The sequence below is a fragment of the Protobothrops mucrosquamatus genome, unplaced genomic scaffold (genome assembly GCF_001527695.2).
Source record: "Protobothrops mucrosquamatus isolate PMUCROS unplaced genomic scaffold, P.Mucros_1.0 scaffold154, whole genome shotgun sequence".
NCBI classification, from domain to species: Eukaryota; Metazoa; Chordata; class Lepidosauria; order Squamata; family Viperidae; genus Protobothrops; species Protobothrops mucrosquamatus.
Window position 1 is genome coordinate 383,548 of NW_015386518.1, and position 17,413 is coordinate 400,960.

The following is a 17,413-nucleotide window of genomic DNA, read 5'->3' on the forward strand; positions in this document are numbered from 1 at the left end:
GCTGGCTGGCTGGCTTTGGTCCTTTACTTTAGTTTCTGTTTCAGAAATTAGGTGGAAAGAGGCAAAGGGTTGTTTTAAAGCTCAGAAATGGCTTTGGAAGAAGAGAGGGAGGAAAGAAGGAAGGAAGGAAGAGGGAGGGAGGGAGGGAGGATATTTTTATAATTTTGTTGTACTCTGTTTATGTAGTTTTGTTTTTTTTAATATTGTAAGCTGCCCAGAGTTACCCGCTGTTTAGACAGGCAGAGAATACATTAGATAGATAGATAGATAGATAGATAGATAGATAGATAGATAGAGAGAGAGAGAGAGAGAGAGAGAGAGAGAGAGAGAGAGAGAGAGAGAGAGATCTGTTAAGGAAGGAAGGAAAGGAAGGAAGGAAGGAAGGAAGGAAGGAAGGAAGGAAGGAAGGAAGGAAAGGAACGAAGGAAGGAAAGGAAAGGAAAGGAAAAAAGGGAAGGCAAGGCATGCATGGCTGAGGATTTCTGGAAGTCCCCCCTCCTTCCAGTTGCCAAGATTGAGAAACTCTGTTTTATTGTGTTTCATTTGGGGGCATCAAATCTCTGGGGGGGGGAACACAGATCAGAGCCTGGCCCCCAAGCCCCCAGAGGGTTGAAATTTCGGCTGGCCGAGGCGGCTGTGCCAGAAACCCAGCCCAGAGCCTTGAACTGCTGGCCTTCAAGACCCCCCCTCCACCCCCCACCCACCCCTCTCTGTCACCTCGGAATTGATGGCTTGTTTGTTGAGGGAGCCTTTGCCGCCCTCCCTCCGGCCTTGTGGAGGGGGGAAGTTCCTTTTGATCTTCAAAGGGAGGCCTGGCATGGGGGGGCGTGGGGGGGGCAAGGCTTGGCACGGGGGCAGCCAGGCCTTCCGTCTTCTCCTCCTTGATCTTTGGACAGCTGGCAGAGTTTCCCCTCCTCTTTGGCTTTCATTTTCCATTTTTCTTCCCCTTCCTTGCCAAGTTTATGGATTGCTTCATGATCGGCCGGGATCTGGTGCGTCTCCTGCAGAGCGTGGCCCGGATTCCGGAGTTTGAGCAGCTTTGGAAAGACATAATCCATAATCCACAGGCCCTGAGCCCCCAGTTCACAGGTGGGTAAAAGCACCGAGGGGGATTCCCCCCCCTTTCTTCGCGTTAACCCCTGTCTCACTTAACAACTGCGGTTGTAAGTCAAGGAATACCTGTATTCTTCCATAATGTTTGAATATTTGGTAGGGAAGCCAAGCCATTTCCCCCTGATTGGTTGGTTGTCTTTAAGATTTGTGGGTCCCTCTACACTTCTCACTTCCCTTTGTGTCCGTTGTGTTCAATCCCCAGGGATGTTGCAGCTTCTGCAGTCAAGGACCTCCAGGAAATTTCTAGCCTGTCGCCTCACCCCGGATATGGAGACCAAGCTGCTTTTTATGACCTCCCGGGTATCTTGTTTCTGTTTTATTTCATTTTTTTATCCTGGCTTTATTGGCTGCGATCCACTTAACAACCGTGTGTGTGTGTGGGGGGGGAAGCTTGTAAAATCAGGCCCAGTTCCCTTAATAACTTACCTCATAGGTAAGTCCTCGGCTTCTCTTAGCGACCGTCACGACGCCACTGAAGTCACCACAGCGCTTTAAAAAAGAGACTTAGGACCGTTTTTCACCCTTAACGACCATCGCAGCCATCCCATGGTCAAAATTCGGATGCTTGGCAACTGACTCAATATACGACGGTTGTAAAACAGGGCAAAACTCACTTAACAAACGTCTCGCTTTAGCAGCCTAAATTTCGGAGGGGGGGATTGTCCATCTTGGTCGTAAGCTGAGGACTGCTGGTCCTCAGCACTTGTAAATTCCAGAATTGGCATCGCTTAAGTAAGGCGGTTATGATTTTACGAGCTTTTCTTGTTTTTTGGGCTACGGTTCTTAAGTGATATAATATAAGTCGTAAGTTGAGGACTCTCCGTATCCCCGCAAGAAGGACCCGGGTCTTACGTCAAGCCGGCTTCCGATCCGAGGCAGCTTCTTCCTTCTCTGTGTCCAGGTCCGTTTGGGTCAACAGAAGCGGTACCAAGACTGGTTCCAGCGCCAGTACCTCTCCACCCCGGATAGCCAGTCCCTGAGATGCGACCTCATCCGTTACATCTGCGGGGTGGTCCACCCGTCCAACGAGGTGCTCAGCTCCGACATCCTCCCCCGCTGGGCCATCATTGGCTGGCTGCTGACCACCTGCACGGTAAGCATTGTGGTTTGACCAACATGGATGATGGTTAACGTCATCAGCCATCCACGGCTTGACGAGCTTCAGAGTGGGAAGGGACCTCGGAGGTCTTCTAGCCCAGCCCCCTGCTCAGAATACAGGATGACAGAGTGGGAAGGGACCTCGGAGGTCTTCTAGTCCAGCCCCCTGCTCAAGCAGGAGACACTATACCATTTCATACAAGGGGCTCTCCAGTCTCTTCTTAAAAACCGCCAGGGTTGGAGCCCCCACAACGTCTGGAGGCAGGCAGTTCCACTGGTTAATTGTTCTCACTGGCAGGAAATAATCCTGGCTTGCTTCTCTCCTTGATTCGTTTGAGACTCTTTCATTGTGTGAGTCTGTCTTCTGGGGGGGTGGGCATCTAGGGGCACAGTCAGCCCCCCCCAACCTTGAAAGGGGGGGAGAGAAGGGAGACGCTTTCCCAGGTCGAAAACTGACCGGAAGCAAGCCAGGACGGCGACTCCCGCAGAGCAGCGTCAAACCCTCCCTCCGTTCCTTCTCTTCCAGTCCAACGTGGCTGCTTCCAACGCCAAACTCGCCTTGTTTTACGACTGGCTGTTCTTCAACCCCGACAAGGACAGCATCATGAATATCGGTACGGGGGCCAATCTTTTCTCTCTCCCCCTTCCCCCCCGATGCTGCTTGGGGTCTTGGCAATTCGCTTAACGACCGTGTCAGGAAAGGTCGTAAAAAGGGGACAAAAACTCCCTTAACCAACGTCTCGTTTAGCAACGGGAAGCTGTCGGGCTCCACTGAGGTCGCAACTGGAGGACCGCCTGCGTTTGAGCGGGCCTACTGGGATTTTTTTAAACAGAGCGGGCAAAGGTTGCGAACTCCACAGCCTGGAGAGTGTGTGTGTTGTGTGGTTGTGTGGTTTCTGATCGACCTCCCCGCGTTTGGTGTGTGTGTGTGGGGGGGGGCTTCGTAACGCTTGAATCATTTTACAGAGCCCGCCATCTTTGTCATGTACCATTCCATGAAACCTCACCCGGCGATCACGGCTACTCTGCTGGACTTCATGTGTCGGGTAAGACCCCCCCCTCTTCCCCCCTCCCCACGAGACCAGTGCAGATGGCTCCCTGCTGGGCAGCCAACCCCCCCTCCTCCTCACCACCCCCTCCCCATTTCTCCTTCCAGATCATTCCGAATTTTTATCCCGCGCTAGAAACTCACGTCCGCCAAGGGGTCTTCAACTCCCTCACCCACATCGTGGAGAAGCGAGTCTTGGCGTAAGACCCTGGGATTTGGAGGTTCCCCCCCTCCCATCCTTGGGGGGCGGGTGGGCTGCAGATTTCCCCCCCTTGGGGTGGAAAGACCCAACTGGTGGCCCGGGAGACCCTTCCCAGCCTCCCCGGATAAACAGAGCAAAAACACAATTCCACCCTGTGTCCATTTCTTAAGCAGAAACCCTTTTGGCCAACCGGTTCCTTCTTAAAAAGGTGTCTCCTCTCCACTCCTGGCTGGGGAGGATGGGAAGTGGAGTCCAAGAGGGGGCACCAGGTGGGGGATACAGAGGCCTCTTGGCCCTAAAACCGGCAACAACAAACACCCACGTTACTCCATTTGGGAGTCCAACATTTGGGGAGGCTTGGAAAACATTTTTTGATCTTCGAGATACGCTCTTGTAATAATAATAATAAAGTTGGAAGGGACCTTGGAGGTCATCTAGTCCAACCCCCTGCCCAGGCAGGAAACCCTACCCCATTTCAGACCAATGGCTGTCCGGTCTCTTCTTAAAAACTTCCAGTGTTGGAGCATTCACAGCTTCTGGAGGCAGGTTGTTCTTCACCCTCCCCCTGTCCTGTTTCTCCCCCCCCCCCATGCAGACACCTGGCTCCTCTTTTCGATAATCCGAAGCTGGACCGGGAACTCCGGGCTATGCTTAGAGAGAAGTTTCCAGAATTCTGCTCCTCTCCCTCCCCTCCGGTCGAAGGTAAGCTGGAGGAGAACGTTGGGGAGGTGTCCACCACCGTCCAGACCCCAACCCTTCAGGAGATCTTGCTGGGAGTCAGCCGAGGGGTGGGGTCTCTGCCTTTCACCCTTCTTATTTAAAGGAGGCATAAATCAATCCGAATAGAGCTGGGAGGGACCTTGGAGGTCTTCTAGTCCAGCCAAAGATCCCTATGGCTGTCCAATCTCTTCTTGAAAGCCCCCAGGGATGGAGCACCGACAACTTCTGGTGGCAAGCTGTTCCACCGGCTAATGGTCCTCACAGTTAGGAAGTTTCTCCTTAGTTCCAGGTTGCTTCTCTCCTTGGTTAGTTTCCATCCCTTGTTCCTTGTCTTGCCTTCTTTGTGGCAGCCCCTCAAATACTGGAAGGCTTCTCTCATGTGCCCCCCCCCCCAGTCCTTCTTTTCTTTAGACTAGTCAAACCCAAATCCTGCAGCCGTTCTTCGTACTGTATGTTCTAGTCTCCGGGCCTTTAATCATCCTAGTTGCTCTTCTTTGCACTTTTCCCAAAGTCTCCACTTCGGTTTTGTAATGTGGTGACCAAAACTGGATGGAGCATTCCAGGTGTGTGGCCTTAACAAGGCTCTCTGGTGCCTGTGGAGCTTCTGCTGGCAAAGGGTGGGGGGCTGGGGGGGTCCCTGCTGGAGAAATTGGGCTGGCCTTTGCTCCCTTCCAGCCTCCCCTCTCCAAGACCGGACCGTCAGCGTCATGCCCACCGCCGGCACCCCTTGGTCGGCCGCAGGGGATCCTGGGAAATGAAGTTCCTGCTGGAACTGAGGCCATCCCTTCGGCCCATCTGCCTCTCTCTTACGCCCCACAGTCAAAGTCGAGGAACCGGCGGCGGCCGAGCTGGACAATCACATGTCTGACCGAGACGAGAGCTGCTACGACCAGGCCGAGGCCGCCTTCAGCGACGATGAGGAAGATCTCAACAGCAAAGGTGGGGTGGCTGCTCCTGTTCCTCCAGCTGCCCAACAGACCATGGCTGCACGCGAAAACCTGGTCTGTGCAAAGCAGATCCTGCGGGAGCCGCGGGATGGAGGGAGGGAGGACTGCTGGATGATGTATTTTTACAGATAGATAGATAGATAGATAGATAGATAGATAGATAGATAGATAGATAGATAGATAGATAGATAGATAGATAGATAGATAGATAGATAGATAGATAGATAGATAGATAGATAGATAGATAGATAGATAGATAGATAGATAGATAGATAGATAGATAGATAGATAGATAGATAGATAGATAGATAGATATAGATGATAGATAGATAGTAGATAGATAAGAGATGATAGATAGATTATAGAGATAGATAGAAATAGATAGATAGATGTGATAGAGAGATAAATGTAGATAAATAGATATAGATAGATAGATTATAGATATAGATAGATAGATTGATTATAGATAGAGATAGATAGATATAGATGATAGATAAGAGATGATAGAGATAGAGAGAGATAGATGAAAGAGAGCAAGAGAGAGAGAGAGAGGGATGGATGGAGGATAGTCCCCTCCTGAAACCTTGGAAGGTGGACCCTCTGGTCCCTGTGAGCCACCCAGATTGGCCCCTGCGGAAGCCTCCGTGCAGAGGGCTTGAGCCCCCGCTGTTTCCCCCCCCCTCTCCTGGCAGGGAAGAAGAGAGAGTTCCGTTTCCACCCCATCAAGGAAGCCGTGGTGGACATCTCCCCCTTCCTGGAGCAGCTGGACGAGTCCCTCAAAGACAAGATCCTGCTCTTACAGAAGGGGAGGTGGGTATCGCCCCGGGGCACGTCCGCCCTCCTCCTTTTTGCACTTCTAGGCCTTGAGAGGTTGGCCTGCTCTCCCCCGAGGTCTCCTTCTCTTTCCTCCGGCTCTTTGGCCCCCGCTGCTTAAGAATCCTGCTCCTGTATATGGAGGTTCTACCTCCAGGGCCCTGGAAGGGGTCCCGCTCTTCTCCAAAGCGCCTGAAGGCAGGACAAGAAGCAAAGGATGGAAACTAGTTAAGGAGAGAAGCAACCTGGGAATTAAGGAGAAATTTCCTGATAGTGAGGACAATTAACCCGTGGAACTGCCTGCCTCCAGAAGTTGTGGGTGCTCCATCAATGGAGGTTTTTAAGAAGAGACAGGAGAGCCACTTGTCTGGAATGTTATATAGGGTTTCCTGCCTGAGCAGGGGGTTGGACTAGACGGCCTCCAAGGTCCCTTCCAACTCTGTTCTTCTGTAATTCTACTGTCCTTCCTTCCTTCCTTCCTTCCTTCCTTCCTTCCTTCCTTCCTTCAATCCATCCATCCATCCATCCATCCATCCCTGGAGGTTTTTAAGAAGGGATTGGAGAGTCATTTGTCTAGAATGGGTTTCCTGCCTGAGCAGGGGGTTGGACTAGATGACCTCCAAGGTCCCTTCCCACTCTTGTTATTCAGTTATTCTGAGTTCTGCTCCGGATTCTTTTCTTTACCAACCTTGCAGCTGATGGGGGAGACCTCTGGGGAGACATTCTGTGGTTTGTGGGTGGAATGAGTGTGTTGCAAAACATTGTGCAAAAGCCGTGGGGTGGGGGTGGGGGGGAGTGGAGCAGATAAGAGCAGCAGCCACAGAGCTGAGCCAGGCCAGCCCGAGGCCAGAGCCTTATGGCAGCCCCCAGCCCCCTTGGGAAACACACAGCTTGTGTCTTTTAACAACTGAATTTACAACCCACCCAGCCACTGGCCAAGGCTGAGATTCCTTTTGTGAGTCTTTTCTGAGCCTCTGGATTGCGCAACCACCCTGTGGGGCAGCCCCCTCCCCAGCAGCTCTGGAAGGGCTTAAAAAAAATGTAATGGGGGGGTTTGCAAGGGGGTCTGTTCCCCCCCCCTCGCACAAGCTGGCTTTTGTTATCCTACCTAGCTTTTGTTCTCATCCTATACACAAACCCCCCTCTTTCTCTCTCTCTCTGTCTCTGTCTGTCTCTCTCTCATTCTCTCTTTCTGGAATCCAGCTGTGCAAAACTGGACTTTTGCAACTTTCCCTGTTGGGGGGCCTTTTGACCCAGCACCCTCCATTAATTTAGCCTGCCGTATGACTAAGCACTTAATAGGCTTGTTTTTTTTTTTTTTGCAAAAGCTCTGCAGAGAGAATTTGGGGAAGGCAAGCAAAGCTTGGTTAAACCAGGATTTAAACCTGCTGTAAAACCAGGATTCCTGTTGTGAAACCAAGATCCCAGCTGTGGCCGGCCTTGGATCGCCAAGCTACTGAGTGTAATCTTCCCAATTAAGAGATTTATATATACATATATATATATAATGCATGCCGGGACTGTTTGGAGTGCCTCTTTAGCTGATGGCTGCTTTTTTCTCATTACAGGGGTCTCTCTCACACACACACACACACACACACAGACACAGACCATGTCTCTTTTCCTCTCTTTTAACTTGAATTTCCTTTTTTTTTCTGTCCCCCCCCCATCGGGCTGCAGCGATACGGAAGCCCAGTGCGAAGCTATGCAAGAAATTGTGGATCAAGTCTTGGAGGTGACGGCTGCTTTCTGGATTCGCAGGGCCTGGTTTTGGATGGTTTTTGGGGAGGGGGGCAGAGTAAATTTGAGGCTGGGGGCCCTTGCGTTAGCCCTGCCCTCGAGGAATCGCAGTGGGAGCCCCGCTTTGTGGCCTGGGATTTTCCCTTTCGGTCCGTTTCCCAATCAAGCCACGCTTATTCCGTCCTCCCATCCCGGATTGTCGCATCCTTTTGCACGCTCACTGTTGTTGTTCCCCCCCCCCCATCTCTCTCTTCCCCAGGAGGATTTTGACCAGGAGCAACTCTCGGTCCTGGCCTCCTGCTTGCAGGAGCTGTTCAAAGCTCACTTCCACGGGGACGTTTTGCCGGAAGAAATCACGGAAGAGTAAGCGCACGGGCAACGGGACAGTCCGTCCTCCCTCTTGCAGCTCCTGCTCTTAACCTGGTTTGAGAATAAGCCAGGGTGAAACCTGGCTTAATCTAGTGGGTCCAAAGCCACAGAGATTGGAAGGTGGTCCCGTGGCCTGTGTCAACTCAGCATTTTATGTTTTATATTTCCGCACAGGTCTCTGGAAGAATCCGTAGGGAAGCCGCTTTACTTAATATTTAGGTAGGTCTCTCTCCTCCTGTTCGTTCATTAGTTTTTTTTTATCCTGCTTTTATTACTTTATAAGTCACAACAGACCCAATGCACCTTTCTCCTCCTATTTGCCCCACAACAGCCCTGTGAGGTGGGCCAGGCTAAGAAAGAGGGCCTGGCCCAGAGTCGCCCAGCCGGCTTTCGTGCCTAAGGCGGGACTAGAACTCCCCGTCTCCTGGTGATTGGCCCAGAGTCGCCCAGCCGGCTTTCACGCTTAAGGCAGGACTAGAACTCGCAGCCTTACGATTTCTAGGCCAGCCCCTTAACCGCCACACCGAACTGCCTCTCCCTGTGCTGAACCCTCTCTGCTCCCCCCGTCCTCCCTTTCGCGTCCAGAGCTTGCGGGAGAAAACCTGCGTGTCCCCCCCCCCCGGGGCTTGACACTCGCACGTGTGAATCCGCCACCCCTGTTTGCAGGAACCTGTGCCAGATGCAGGAGGACAACAGCAGCTTCTCGGTCCTGCTGGACCTGCTGTCGGAGCTGTACCAGAAGCAGCCCAAGATCGGCTTCCACCTGCTCTACTACCTGAAGGCCAGGTGAGGAAGAGGGGGCGGCCCTTCCCTCGCTCGTGGGGGGGGGAGGACACTTGCCCTCCGAGGCAGGTCCCAACTGCCCCCCTCTCTCCAGCAAAGCGGCCGCCGGGAAGATGAGCCTCTACGAGTCCTTCGCCCAGGCGACTCAGCTGGGGGACCTTCACACCTGCCTGATGATGGACATGAAGGCCTGCCAGGAGGACGACATCCGCCTGCTCTGCTACCTCACGCCCTCCATCTACACGGAGGTCAGGNGGGGAGGGCAAGAGACCCCCCTCCCCCCCGCTTTGAGAGGGAGGGAGGGAAGGGAAGGCTGCTTGCTCGAATTGTGGTCCTCCTCTTCTTCCTTCTTCTCTTTTCCTTCTTCCTTCTTTCTTTCTTTCTTCCCTTCCTCCTCTTCTCCTCCTCCTCCCCTTCTTCCCTTCTCTTCCTTTCCTTTCTGTCCTTTTCTTCCCCTTTCTCTTCTTTTTTTCTTTTATCCCCCTTCCTTCCTTCCTTCGCTTTTCCTCTCCTCCTCCTCCTTTTCCTGTCCCTCTTTTCCTTCCTTCTTATATTTTTCCTTTCTGTCCCTTTCCTTCCTTCCTTCGCTTTTCCTCTCCTCCTGCTTTTCCTGGCCATCTTCCTCCTTCTACTCCGTGTTTATTTCCCCCCCTCTTCTTCTATCTCCTCCTAAGAAAATAAACATCCTTTTGTCTCCCAAACTAGGGAGCAGCACACTGTCCCTCCGCCCTCCTTCCTGCCCCCAAAAGAATTTCTGCGATTGAAGTTTTTTTTTTCCTGGCCAGCAGCTTCTCAGCTGCTTCAATTCTCCCCCCACCCCCCTCGGGGGTCTCACTCTCCCTTTCCCTTCTCTTCCCTCCCAGTTCCCCGACGAGACCCTCCGAAGTGGGGAGCTGCTGAACATGATTGTCGCCGTCATTGACTCGGCTCAGGTAAGGCCCACAACAGACCCACAACCGGAAGAGAAGCGGGCCCACAGGAGAGGCCTCCTTCGTCCCCAAACCGGGCAGGGAGGAGATGGAGCCGAAGGGAGGAAGAAGCGGCTGTTGATTTAAAAAAACAACAACTACAAAACCCATCTTGGCCTGGCTTCCTGGTGCATTTTTCCTGTTTGTTTGGGTTTTTTTGTACAGCTCCAGGAACTGGTGTGTCACGTCATGATGGGGAATTTGGTGATGTTCCGGAAAGATTCGGTCCTTAATATTCTGAGTGAGTTGCAGCCACCCGGAAGGGCATCGGCCTTTTTCCCCAAGTGGCCGGCGGGAGCGATCTCGGCAAAGGGCAGACTAGGAACGAATACTGACCTCAACTCCCAGAATCCTTTGGGGGTCCCTTCTTGGCCCAGGAAAAGTGTGATTCTTAGCCGGGCCGGGTTGTGTGTGTGGAATAGATTGTGGTGTTTTGTGTTGATCTGCGTCTTTAGCAACTCGCTTCCTTTCTCTTTGTTTTTTTTTTAGTTCAGAGCTTGGAGTGGGAGACTTTTGAGCAATATTGCACCTGGCAACTTTTTCTGGCGCACAACATTCCCCTGGAAACCATCATCCCCATCCTGCAGCATCTGAAATACAAAGGTGAGCCCACTAGGGATGCTAGCCAGCTGCCGGTCTCTGGCCCAGCAAGGGAGAGAGAGAGAGAAAAAAAAGCAGCGGGATCCTTATTACGCAAAGTTGTGGCTTTTATTTTTCAAAGCCTCTCCGTGTAGAGAAATACACGCGGTCCTCGGCTTACGACGGATCGCTCAGTGGCCATTCAGAATTACTACGGGGTCTCTCGAGAGCTATGAGTTGTAATAGGCACACACAAACACATCGCACAAACACGCGACCATTTGCAGCGTTCCCCGGCCAGGTGACCGTGATTTGAGGGAGACGGACGGTTAAGAAAATCGAATGAATGAATAAAATCAATTTAAATTTGCAAAGCTTTTTTTGACAGTTTCTAGTGTTTCCCACCCATTGGGGAAGAATTGGATTTGCTTAATGGCCACGGCGATTGCAAAAAAAATGCTTGCAAAATCCGGTTGTCTTGATACCTTCTCGACTTGCGACGGTAATCCCAAGCTCAGTTAGATTCAACATTTTTCAAAAAATTGGTTTTTTTTTTTCTTGCAGAACACCCCGAGGCTCTGTCCTGCTTACTGTTGCAGCTGAGACGGGAAAAGTACGTATTTGAAATTCTCTGCCTGCATGGTTGAGAAACAGCGGCAAATAATTCATTTTTTTAGCAGAATTTAGACTTTTTTCTTCTACGGGCAATCCTTGAGTTACAACTGTTTGTTTCCTTGGGTCTGGAAACTGGAATGGAATGGAGAAGAACAGAACAGAATATAGAATAGAATAGATATAGAATATAGAATAGAATAGAGAATAGAATAGATATAGAATATAGAATAGAATAGAGAATAGAATAGAATAGAATAGAATAGAATAGAATAGAATAAGGAAATACAGAATGGAATAAATAATAGAAATAGAAAGGAATAGAAGAAAGAAATATGGAATGGAATAAAGAATAGAAATAGAATAGAATAGAATTAGAAATAATAGAGACATTAATAATATAGAATAGAGACATTAATACTATAGAATAGAATAGAGTAGAATGAATAGAATTAGAAATAATAGAAATAGAATATAGAATAGAGACATTAATGATCTAGAATAGAATAGAATAGAATTAGAAATAGAATAGAATTAGAAATAGAATAGAATAGAAAACAATAGAATAGAATAGAATTAGAATTAATAGAAATAGAATATAGAGACATTAGTAATATAAAATAGAATAGAATTAGAAATAATAGAATAGAGACAATAATATAGAATAATAACTTTATTGTCACTTGAAATATAGATTAATATATTAAAATGGGATTTCCTGGCGTTCGGCTCTCAGAGGTTCATCACCTCCGATATAAACGGCATAAACCATAATCCTTTGCCGCAGGCCGACGGAGGAGATGGTGAAAATGGTGCTAAGCCGGCCGTGCCATCCAGACGACCAGTTCACCACCAGCATCCTCCGGCACTGGTGCATCAAACACGAGAACCACCTGATAGAGCACATCAAATCCCTCCTGATCAAGAACAACAGCCTGCCCCGGAAGCGCCAAAGGTGGGGTTCAGGAAGAGCGGGGTGTGTGTGTGTGTGTTGGGGGGGGAGGGGCAGGCAGAGGCCGGCATTTTTAAATTAAAAAAACAAAACAAAACTTTGAAAACTTCTTTAAAACTTCTTTCTTTCTGGCATTTTTAATCTCTTTATTAAGTTAAAATTTTAATTTAAAGTTTGAAACGTTAACAGGGAGATCTAGCACAAGCTTTTGTTTTCTGGCTCTCTGGCTCCCCCTGTTGGTGTCTCGTGCGGCAGGCGGGCGCTTTATTCACCTCTCAGCCTAGTCTTGTGCCTTCTTGAGGACTAGAGACTTGGTCTTTGCAGGGGAAATCGGGAATTATGTGGTTATTTTGGGGGGAAGAGAAATACAAATCTATTTTTTTTCTTCTTTCCTTCCTTCCTTCCTTTCTCTTTCCTTCCTTTCTTTTTCTTTCTTTCTCTTCTTTTTCGCTATCTATCTATCTATCTATCTATCTATCTATCTATCTATCTATCTATCTATCTATCTATCTATCTATCTATCTATCTATCTATCTATCTATCTATCTATCATCTCTTTTCTTTACCCCTTTCTCACTTACTATTTTGCTTCCTTCAGCCTTCGCAGCTCCAGCAGCAAACTGGCCCAGCTGACCCTGGAGCAGATCCTGGAACATCTGGATAATCTCCGCCTGAACCTGAGCAACACCAAACAGAGCTGTAGGTTGAGGCTGGGGGCCGTAGAGACCCCGGGGTTGGGGGCCAGAGGGATGTTCTGCAATCCCAGCCTTTTCCTCCCTGCAATAAGGGGGGTTAATGGCAGGGACACCCCCACACCGCATTAATACTCAATCCGAATAGAGCTGGAAGGGACCCTGGGGGTCTTCTAGTCCAACCCCCTGCTCAAGCAGGAGAACCGATGCCTGCTTTCAGACATGGCTGTCTTGAAATCCTCCAGTGATGGAGCACCCACAACTTCTGGTGGCAAGCTGTTCCACAGGTTCATTGTTTCTCCTTAGTTCCACATCGCTTCTCTCTTTTGATTGGTTGCCATCCGTTGCTTCTTGTCCTGCCCTCAGGTGCTTTGGAGAAGTGGTGGACCCCTCTTTTCTCTGGGGCAGCCCCCCCAAATATTGGAAGGCTGCTATCATGTCCCCCCCCCGGGTCCTTCTCTTCATTAAACCAGACAGACCCAATTTCTGCTTTAGCCTCCAGGCCTTTAGTCATCCTATCAGAAGGCCGTTGCTCTTCCAGGGACCCCCACTTTTTCTAATGGCCACTTTCTCATGACCCCCTCCCCACTTTCCTTCCAGTTTTCAACCAGCCCCCCATCCTCCAGTCCTTGCAACACGTCCAGTGCAGCTGTGACGAAGCCCACAAGATGAAGTGAGTAAGACCCTCGTCGGTCGGTTGTTCCTGCCGGACCCAGCCAGGAATCCTGGGGGGGGGGAGAGACCTGGTCCCCTCACCCCTTTTCTCCCCCCCCTCCCCAGGTTCAGCGACCTCTTCTCCCTGGCCGAGGAGTACGAAGACTCCTCCAGCAAGCTGCCCAAGAGCCGAAGGAAGGCGGCCCTCTCCAGCCCCCGCAGCCGCAAGAACACGGCCCAGCAGCCACCCAACAACGAGGAGGAGTCGGCCTCCAGCAGCGCCTCGGTGAGTGGGGGGCGGTGGGGGGGGTCTTTGGGAGTGCAGGGGGGGGGCTGGGGAAGAAGGAAGGAAGGAAGATGATAAATAGGCAGCTAGATATGAGATTGTTCCCGGCCCCTTACAACTTGCCCTGTTGTTCTTGTTGCGAAGCTTGGATTTGGGGGAGGGGGCTGCCCAGTGACACACCCACAAAGACCCCTCCCATCCAGTGTTTCCCCCCCTCTTTCTCTGACCCACAGGAAGAGGAAGACACCAAACCGAAACCCACCAAGCGGAAGCGGAAAGGATCCTCGGCTGTTGGCTCAGACAGCGACTGAGTGGGGGGGGGCTGGGGGTCCCTGTGGCGGGGCCCACCCCTGCGCCAATCCCCCCCTCCCAAAGCCGCCCTTTGGGGCAAAGGAACTGCCCAGCCCCCAGGTCGAATCCAGATCCGGCCAGGCCAGGCGGACACAATTGCCGGAGAAGGACGAGGCTGCGGAGTGACGCTCTCCCCTGGCAGGGGGTCCTCTTGGGGGGGGGCTCCATCCCTGCCAGAAAAATGGGTGGTCTGCCCACATGGGGAGGTCACATCCTCGCTGTGCCCACCCACCTCACTTCGGCTGGCTGGCTTCCGTGGGGCAGCAGCAGCAGCAGCAGTGGCGAAGGGAGGCCAAATCCAGAAACCAGATCAAGAAACGGAGCCCGATTTTGTTTTCCAGATGTAAATAAACCGTGTGAACTGCTGTGATCACCAATTGGTGCTTCTCCCAAGGAAAACCTGGAGGAGGGAGGGCTTCCTTTTTTTGGGGGGGGGGGAGAGCAGGCTGGGGAGATCTTCCCCATCCGAGCCAGGCCCGGATTTTTTTCTCTGTCCGTGTTTGCTTCAAATAAAAGGCATTTTATTCTTGCCTCGCTTGATCCAGCCATATTGTGCCCCCTCCCCAGCACAGCCTCACAAAACCAGCCTTGCAGATGCAAATCAAGAAAGACCCCCCCCTCCTTGTCTCTCTCCTCTCCCCCCTCCCTCTTTTCCAAAATCCGCTGGGGACAGGAAAACTCCAGCAAGGAAATAAAAACCGTCCCTTTTATGTTGAACTGTCTCTTCCCGGCAGAGATGATCCTTTTTAAAGTGGTTTGGAAAAAAAGAAAAGAGACACTAAAAATTGGCAATTTGGGGGGTTTTTTTGGGGGGGGGGAACTCACTGCTTTGTCTCATGTTTGGGGACCAGGCCAGGCTCAATCTGGGGTTGGGATGGTCCTTCTTTGTGTGTTTTTTTAAAATATCCTTTTGAGTTTTGCTTAGTGATATCAGTATTATTTTGTTATTTGTTAAGTTCTCTCTGTTTCCCTTTTTCTTTCTCTTTCTGTGTTTTTTTCTCCCCCCTCTTTCACTCCTTTCCTTTCACTGTTTCCTTCTCTCTCCCTCTTTTGCTTTTTCTTTCTCTATCTCCTTTTCTCACTTTCTTTTTTGCTCTCTCTTTTTCTTTTTCTCCATTTCACTCTTTCTTTTACTTTTTCTCTGTGTCTCTTTCCCTCATTCTCTTTTGCTGTTTCACTGCTTCTCTTTTTTCTTTGTTTCTTTCTGTCTATCTCTTTATATCTCTATATCTATCATCTGTATATCTATATATTTATCATCTGTATCATCTATATCTATCATCTCTATATCTATTGTCTGTCTGTCTGTCTGTCTATCTATCATCTATCTCATCTCTCCTTTCCCAGGAAGAACTTAATTAGTCTCTTCAAAAGAGAAAAAGCAAAGGGGGCAGACTGACCAAGTGGCTCTCAAACTTAAAAAGTTAGTATTTAGCATTTTCTTGGTTTTTCTACCCTGGGTTCCCGAGCTTATGTTGGAAGCTGCGATCAAAGCGCAGAAGTCAGTCAGGATTTAAAAAACTTGCCCGTTTTGAAAAAGGAAAAGCAACAGACCCTGTCCTATTTTATTTATTTTTTTTGAGGAAAAGAAAAGGAAATCTCAATATTTGGCTTTGTATTAACGGCCTGGGGGAAAGCGTGGGAAAAAAACGGAGTGACTTTCCACAGGGGGGGGGGGGGAAGCGAAAAGCATCAGGCTAGAAAAGCAGGCAGTGGTGACTTCTAACCTCGCCTTAGCCATGAAAGCTGGCCAGGTAACTTTGGGTCAGTTCTCCTTCCTGTCAGCCCAGCCCACCTTATAGGGTTGTTGTTGGGAGAAGCAGGAGGAGAAAGGAATATTAGGTGTGTTATTTGTAAAAACAACAAGAGGCGGGATACAACCTCAGGCCTTCTTCCTTTGGAAAAGTAGCCCTTAAGTAGCCGAGATCAATGGAGCTCCTAGCACCAGGGGCAGTCTACCCCCAAACGATCAACCCCTTCCAATATTTTCCTTGCCAGATTTCCCTCCGGGGACCAATTTGAGCTAACGTTCACAGAACATTTCGTCCTGTTGGAAGGGGGAACATTTCCTGGACCAAAAAGCAACATTAAGGAATCCCAGCTCGGGTCCAAACTCTTCCCCCCCCCCCCGCAAACAAGCTGGGGAAGGATGCTGACACGGTTGTAAATGTGAGGACTAGTCGTAAGTCCCGTTTCCCTCGAACGGGCTGGGGGCACCAATTTAGCTAACCAAAACATCCCTTTAAAGTTTCTTTTTTCTTTAACTCCGATGCTGCCTCTGGCTTCTTTCTCTCCCCAATTTGAATTTATTTATTTTTTTATTACTTTTTTTTCCTGGGGTTTTTCAGGCTTCAAACCAAACGGCTGATTTTGTTTTGTTCTTGTTTTTCAGTATTCCTGGCCTCATTTTATTCCAGGCTCCTCCTTGTGTTGTGGCCCGAGGGCAAAAAAAGGGAGGGTGTTTTGTTGCCAACACTTCCATCTTTGTGTGTGTGTGTGTGTTTCTCAACATCTGCAATTCCTAGGATTTGGGGACAGGGACCACCCCTCCCCCAGGCTCAGTAGGGAAAAGATCAGGAGGGTGAAATTTCTTCCAGCAGCCGCTGCTCTGCACGTTTGCAAAGTAGGGGAAAGTTTAATCCGGGGAACCACAATTAATTCCTGGGCCTTTTTTTTTTTGGCACCTGTTAAGCAGGGATTTAATGGGTTAATGGGGGGGGTTAATTGCGGTCAACACGAAAATCAGATGTTCCTGCCAAGAGGGAGCCCACGAGGCCCCCACTTTGTCTTGGTGGGGAGGGGGGGAGATGCCCAGGGGTTGCTTATGGAGGAGGGGGGGGGGTTTGTCGATTAGCCGTGATTCAAAACAAACCACAGCTTGTGATGATCCTGGGCTAGTTAGTGAAGTAGGACCGACCCTGATTGTGGACGGTCCTTCTGGGCTGGATAGAAGGCTGGCTTTGGGGCATCTCCTTGGGGACTGGGTGCGAATGAGCCCTGGCAGTCCCAAGGGGGTGGGTCTTCTTGGCGGGGTGCCAAGTTTCCCCCCCCTCATTGTCCCACTTCCCCATCTCTCTCTCTCTCTTCCCCTCTCTCATTCCCTCTCTAATTTTCTAACTTTTTCTTTCTCTCTTTCTCATTGTCCCACTTCCTTCCTTCCCCCTCTTCTCTCTCTCTTGCCCTCTTTTCTTCCCTCTCTCATTCCCCCTCTCTCTCTGTGTAACTTTCTCTCTCTCTCTCTCTCTCCTGTCTCAGCATCTCCTCCCTCGAAAAGATCTTAGAACTTTGCGGGCTAAGCAGAAGAGGGGGCGGGCGTGGGGCCCCCCCTCCCCTTTACACACAAACACACACACACACAAAACACCCGCCCCCTTGCGCGTGCGTGCGCGCACACCCACAAAGGCGGGCAGGCGGGCGTCCTTCCTTGCTGGGCTGAGCGCGCAGAGGGGCCGGCAGCTGCTGCGCCCCCTGCCCGCTCGCCCACCC

At 50.4% G+C, this 17,413-nt stretch overlaps 1 protein-coding gene across 1 annotated transcript in view; it reads left to right on the forward strand.

Moving 5' to 3' along the window:
- The window catches only part of INTS3 (integrator complex subunit 3), a 21,378-nt gene extending 7,491 nt beyond the window's left edge, over positions 1-13,887 (forward strand). Inside the window, exons 8-30 of the mRNA XM_015813343.1 lie at positions 960-1,089; positions 1,316-1,413; positions 2,015-2,206; positions 2,738-2,825; positions 3,178-3,257; positions 3,368-3,459; positions 4,057-4,163; positions 5,001-5,120; positions 5,821-5,938; positions 7,622-7,676; positions 7,941-8,044; positions 8,225-8,269; positions 8,717-8,836; positions 8,928-9,081; positions 9,697-9,765; positions 9,967-10,042; positions 10,291-10,404; positions 10,945-10,993; positions 11,780-11,947; positions 12,543-12,643; positions 13,237-13,309; positions 13,417-13,576; positions 13,810-13,887. Coding sequence (XP_015668829.1) covers positions 960-1,089; positions 1,316-1,413; positions 2,015-2,206; positions 2,738-2,825; positions 3,178-3,257; positions 3,368-3,459; positions 4,057-4,163; positions 5,001-5,120; positions 5,821-5,938; positions 7,622-7,676; positions 7,941-8,044; positions 8,225-8,269; positions 8,717-8,836; positions 8,928-9,081; positions 9,697-9,765; positions 9,967-10,042; positions 10,291-10,404; positions 10,945-10,993; positions 11,780-11,947; positions 12,543-12,643; positions 13,237-13,309; positions 13,417-13,576; positions 13,810-13,887 — 2,391 coding nt within the window. The remainder of the gene's footprint in view (positions 1-959; positions 1,090-1,315; positions 1,414-2,014; positions 2,207-2,737; positions 2,826-3,177; positions 3,258-3,367; positions 3,460-4,056; positions 4,164-5,000; positions 5,121-5,820; positions 5,939-7,621; positions 7,677-7,940; positions 8,045-8,224; positions 8,270-8,716; positions 8,837-8,927; positions 9,082-9,696; positions 9,766-9,966; positions 10,043-10,290; positions 10,405-10,944; positions 10,994-11,779; positions 11,948-12,542; positions 12,644-13,236; positions 13,310-13,416; positions 13,577-13,809) is intronic.
- Positions 13,888-17,413: the final 3,526 nt, after the last annotated feature.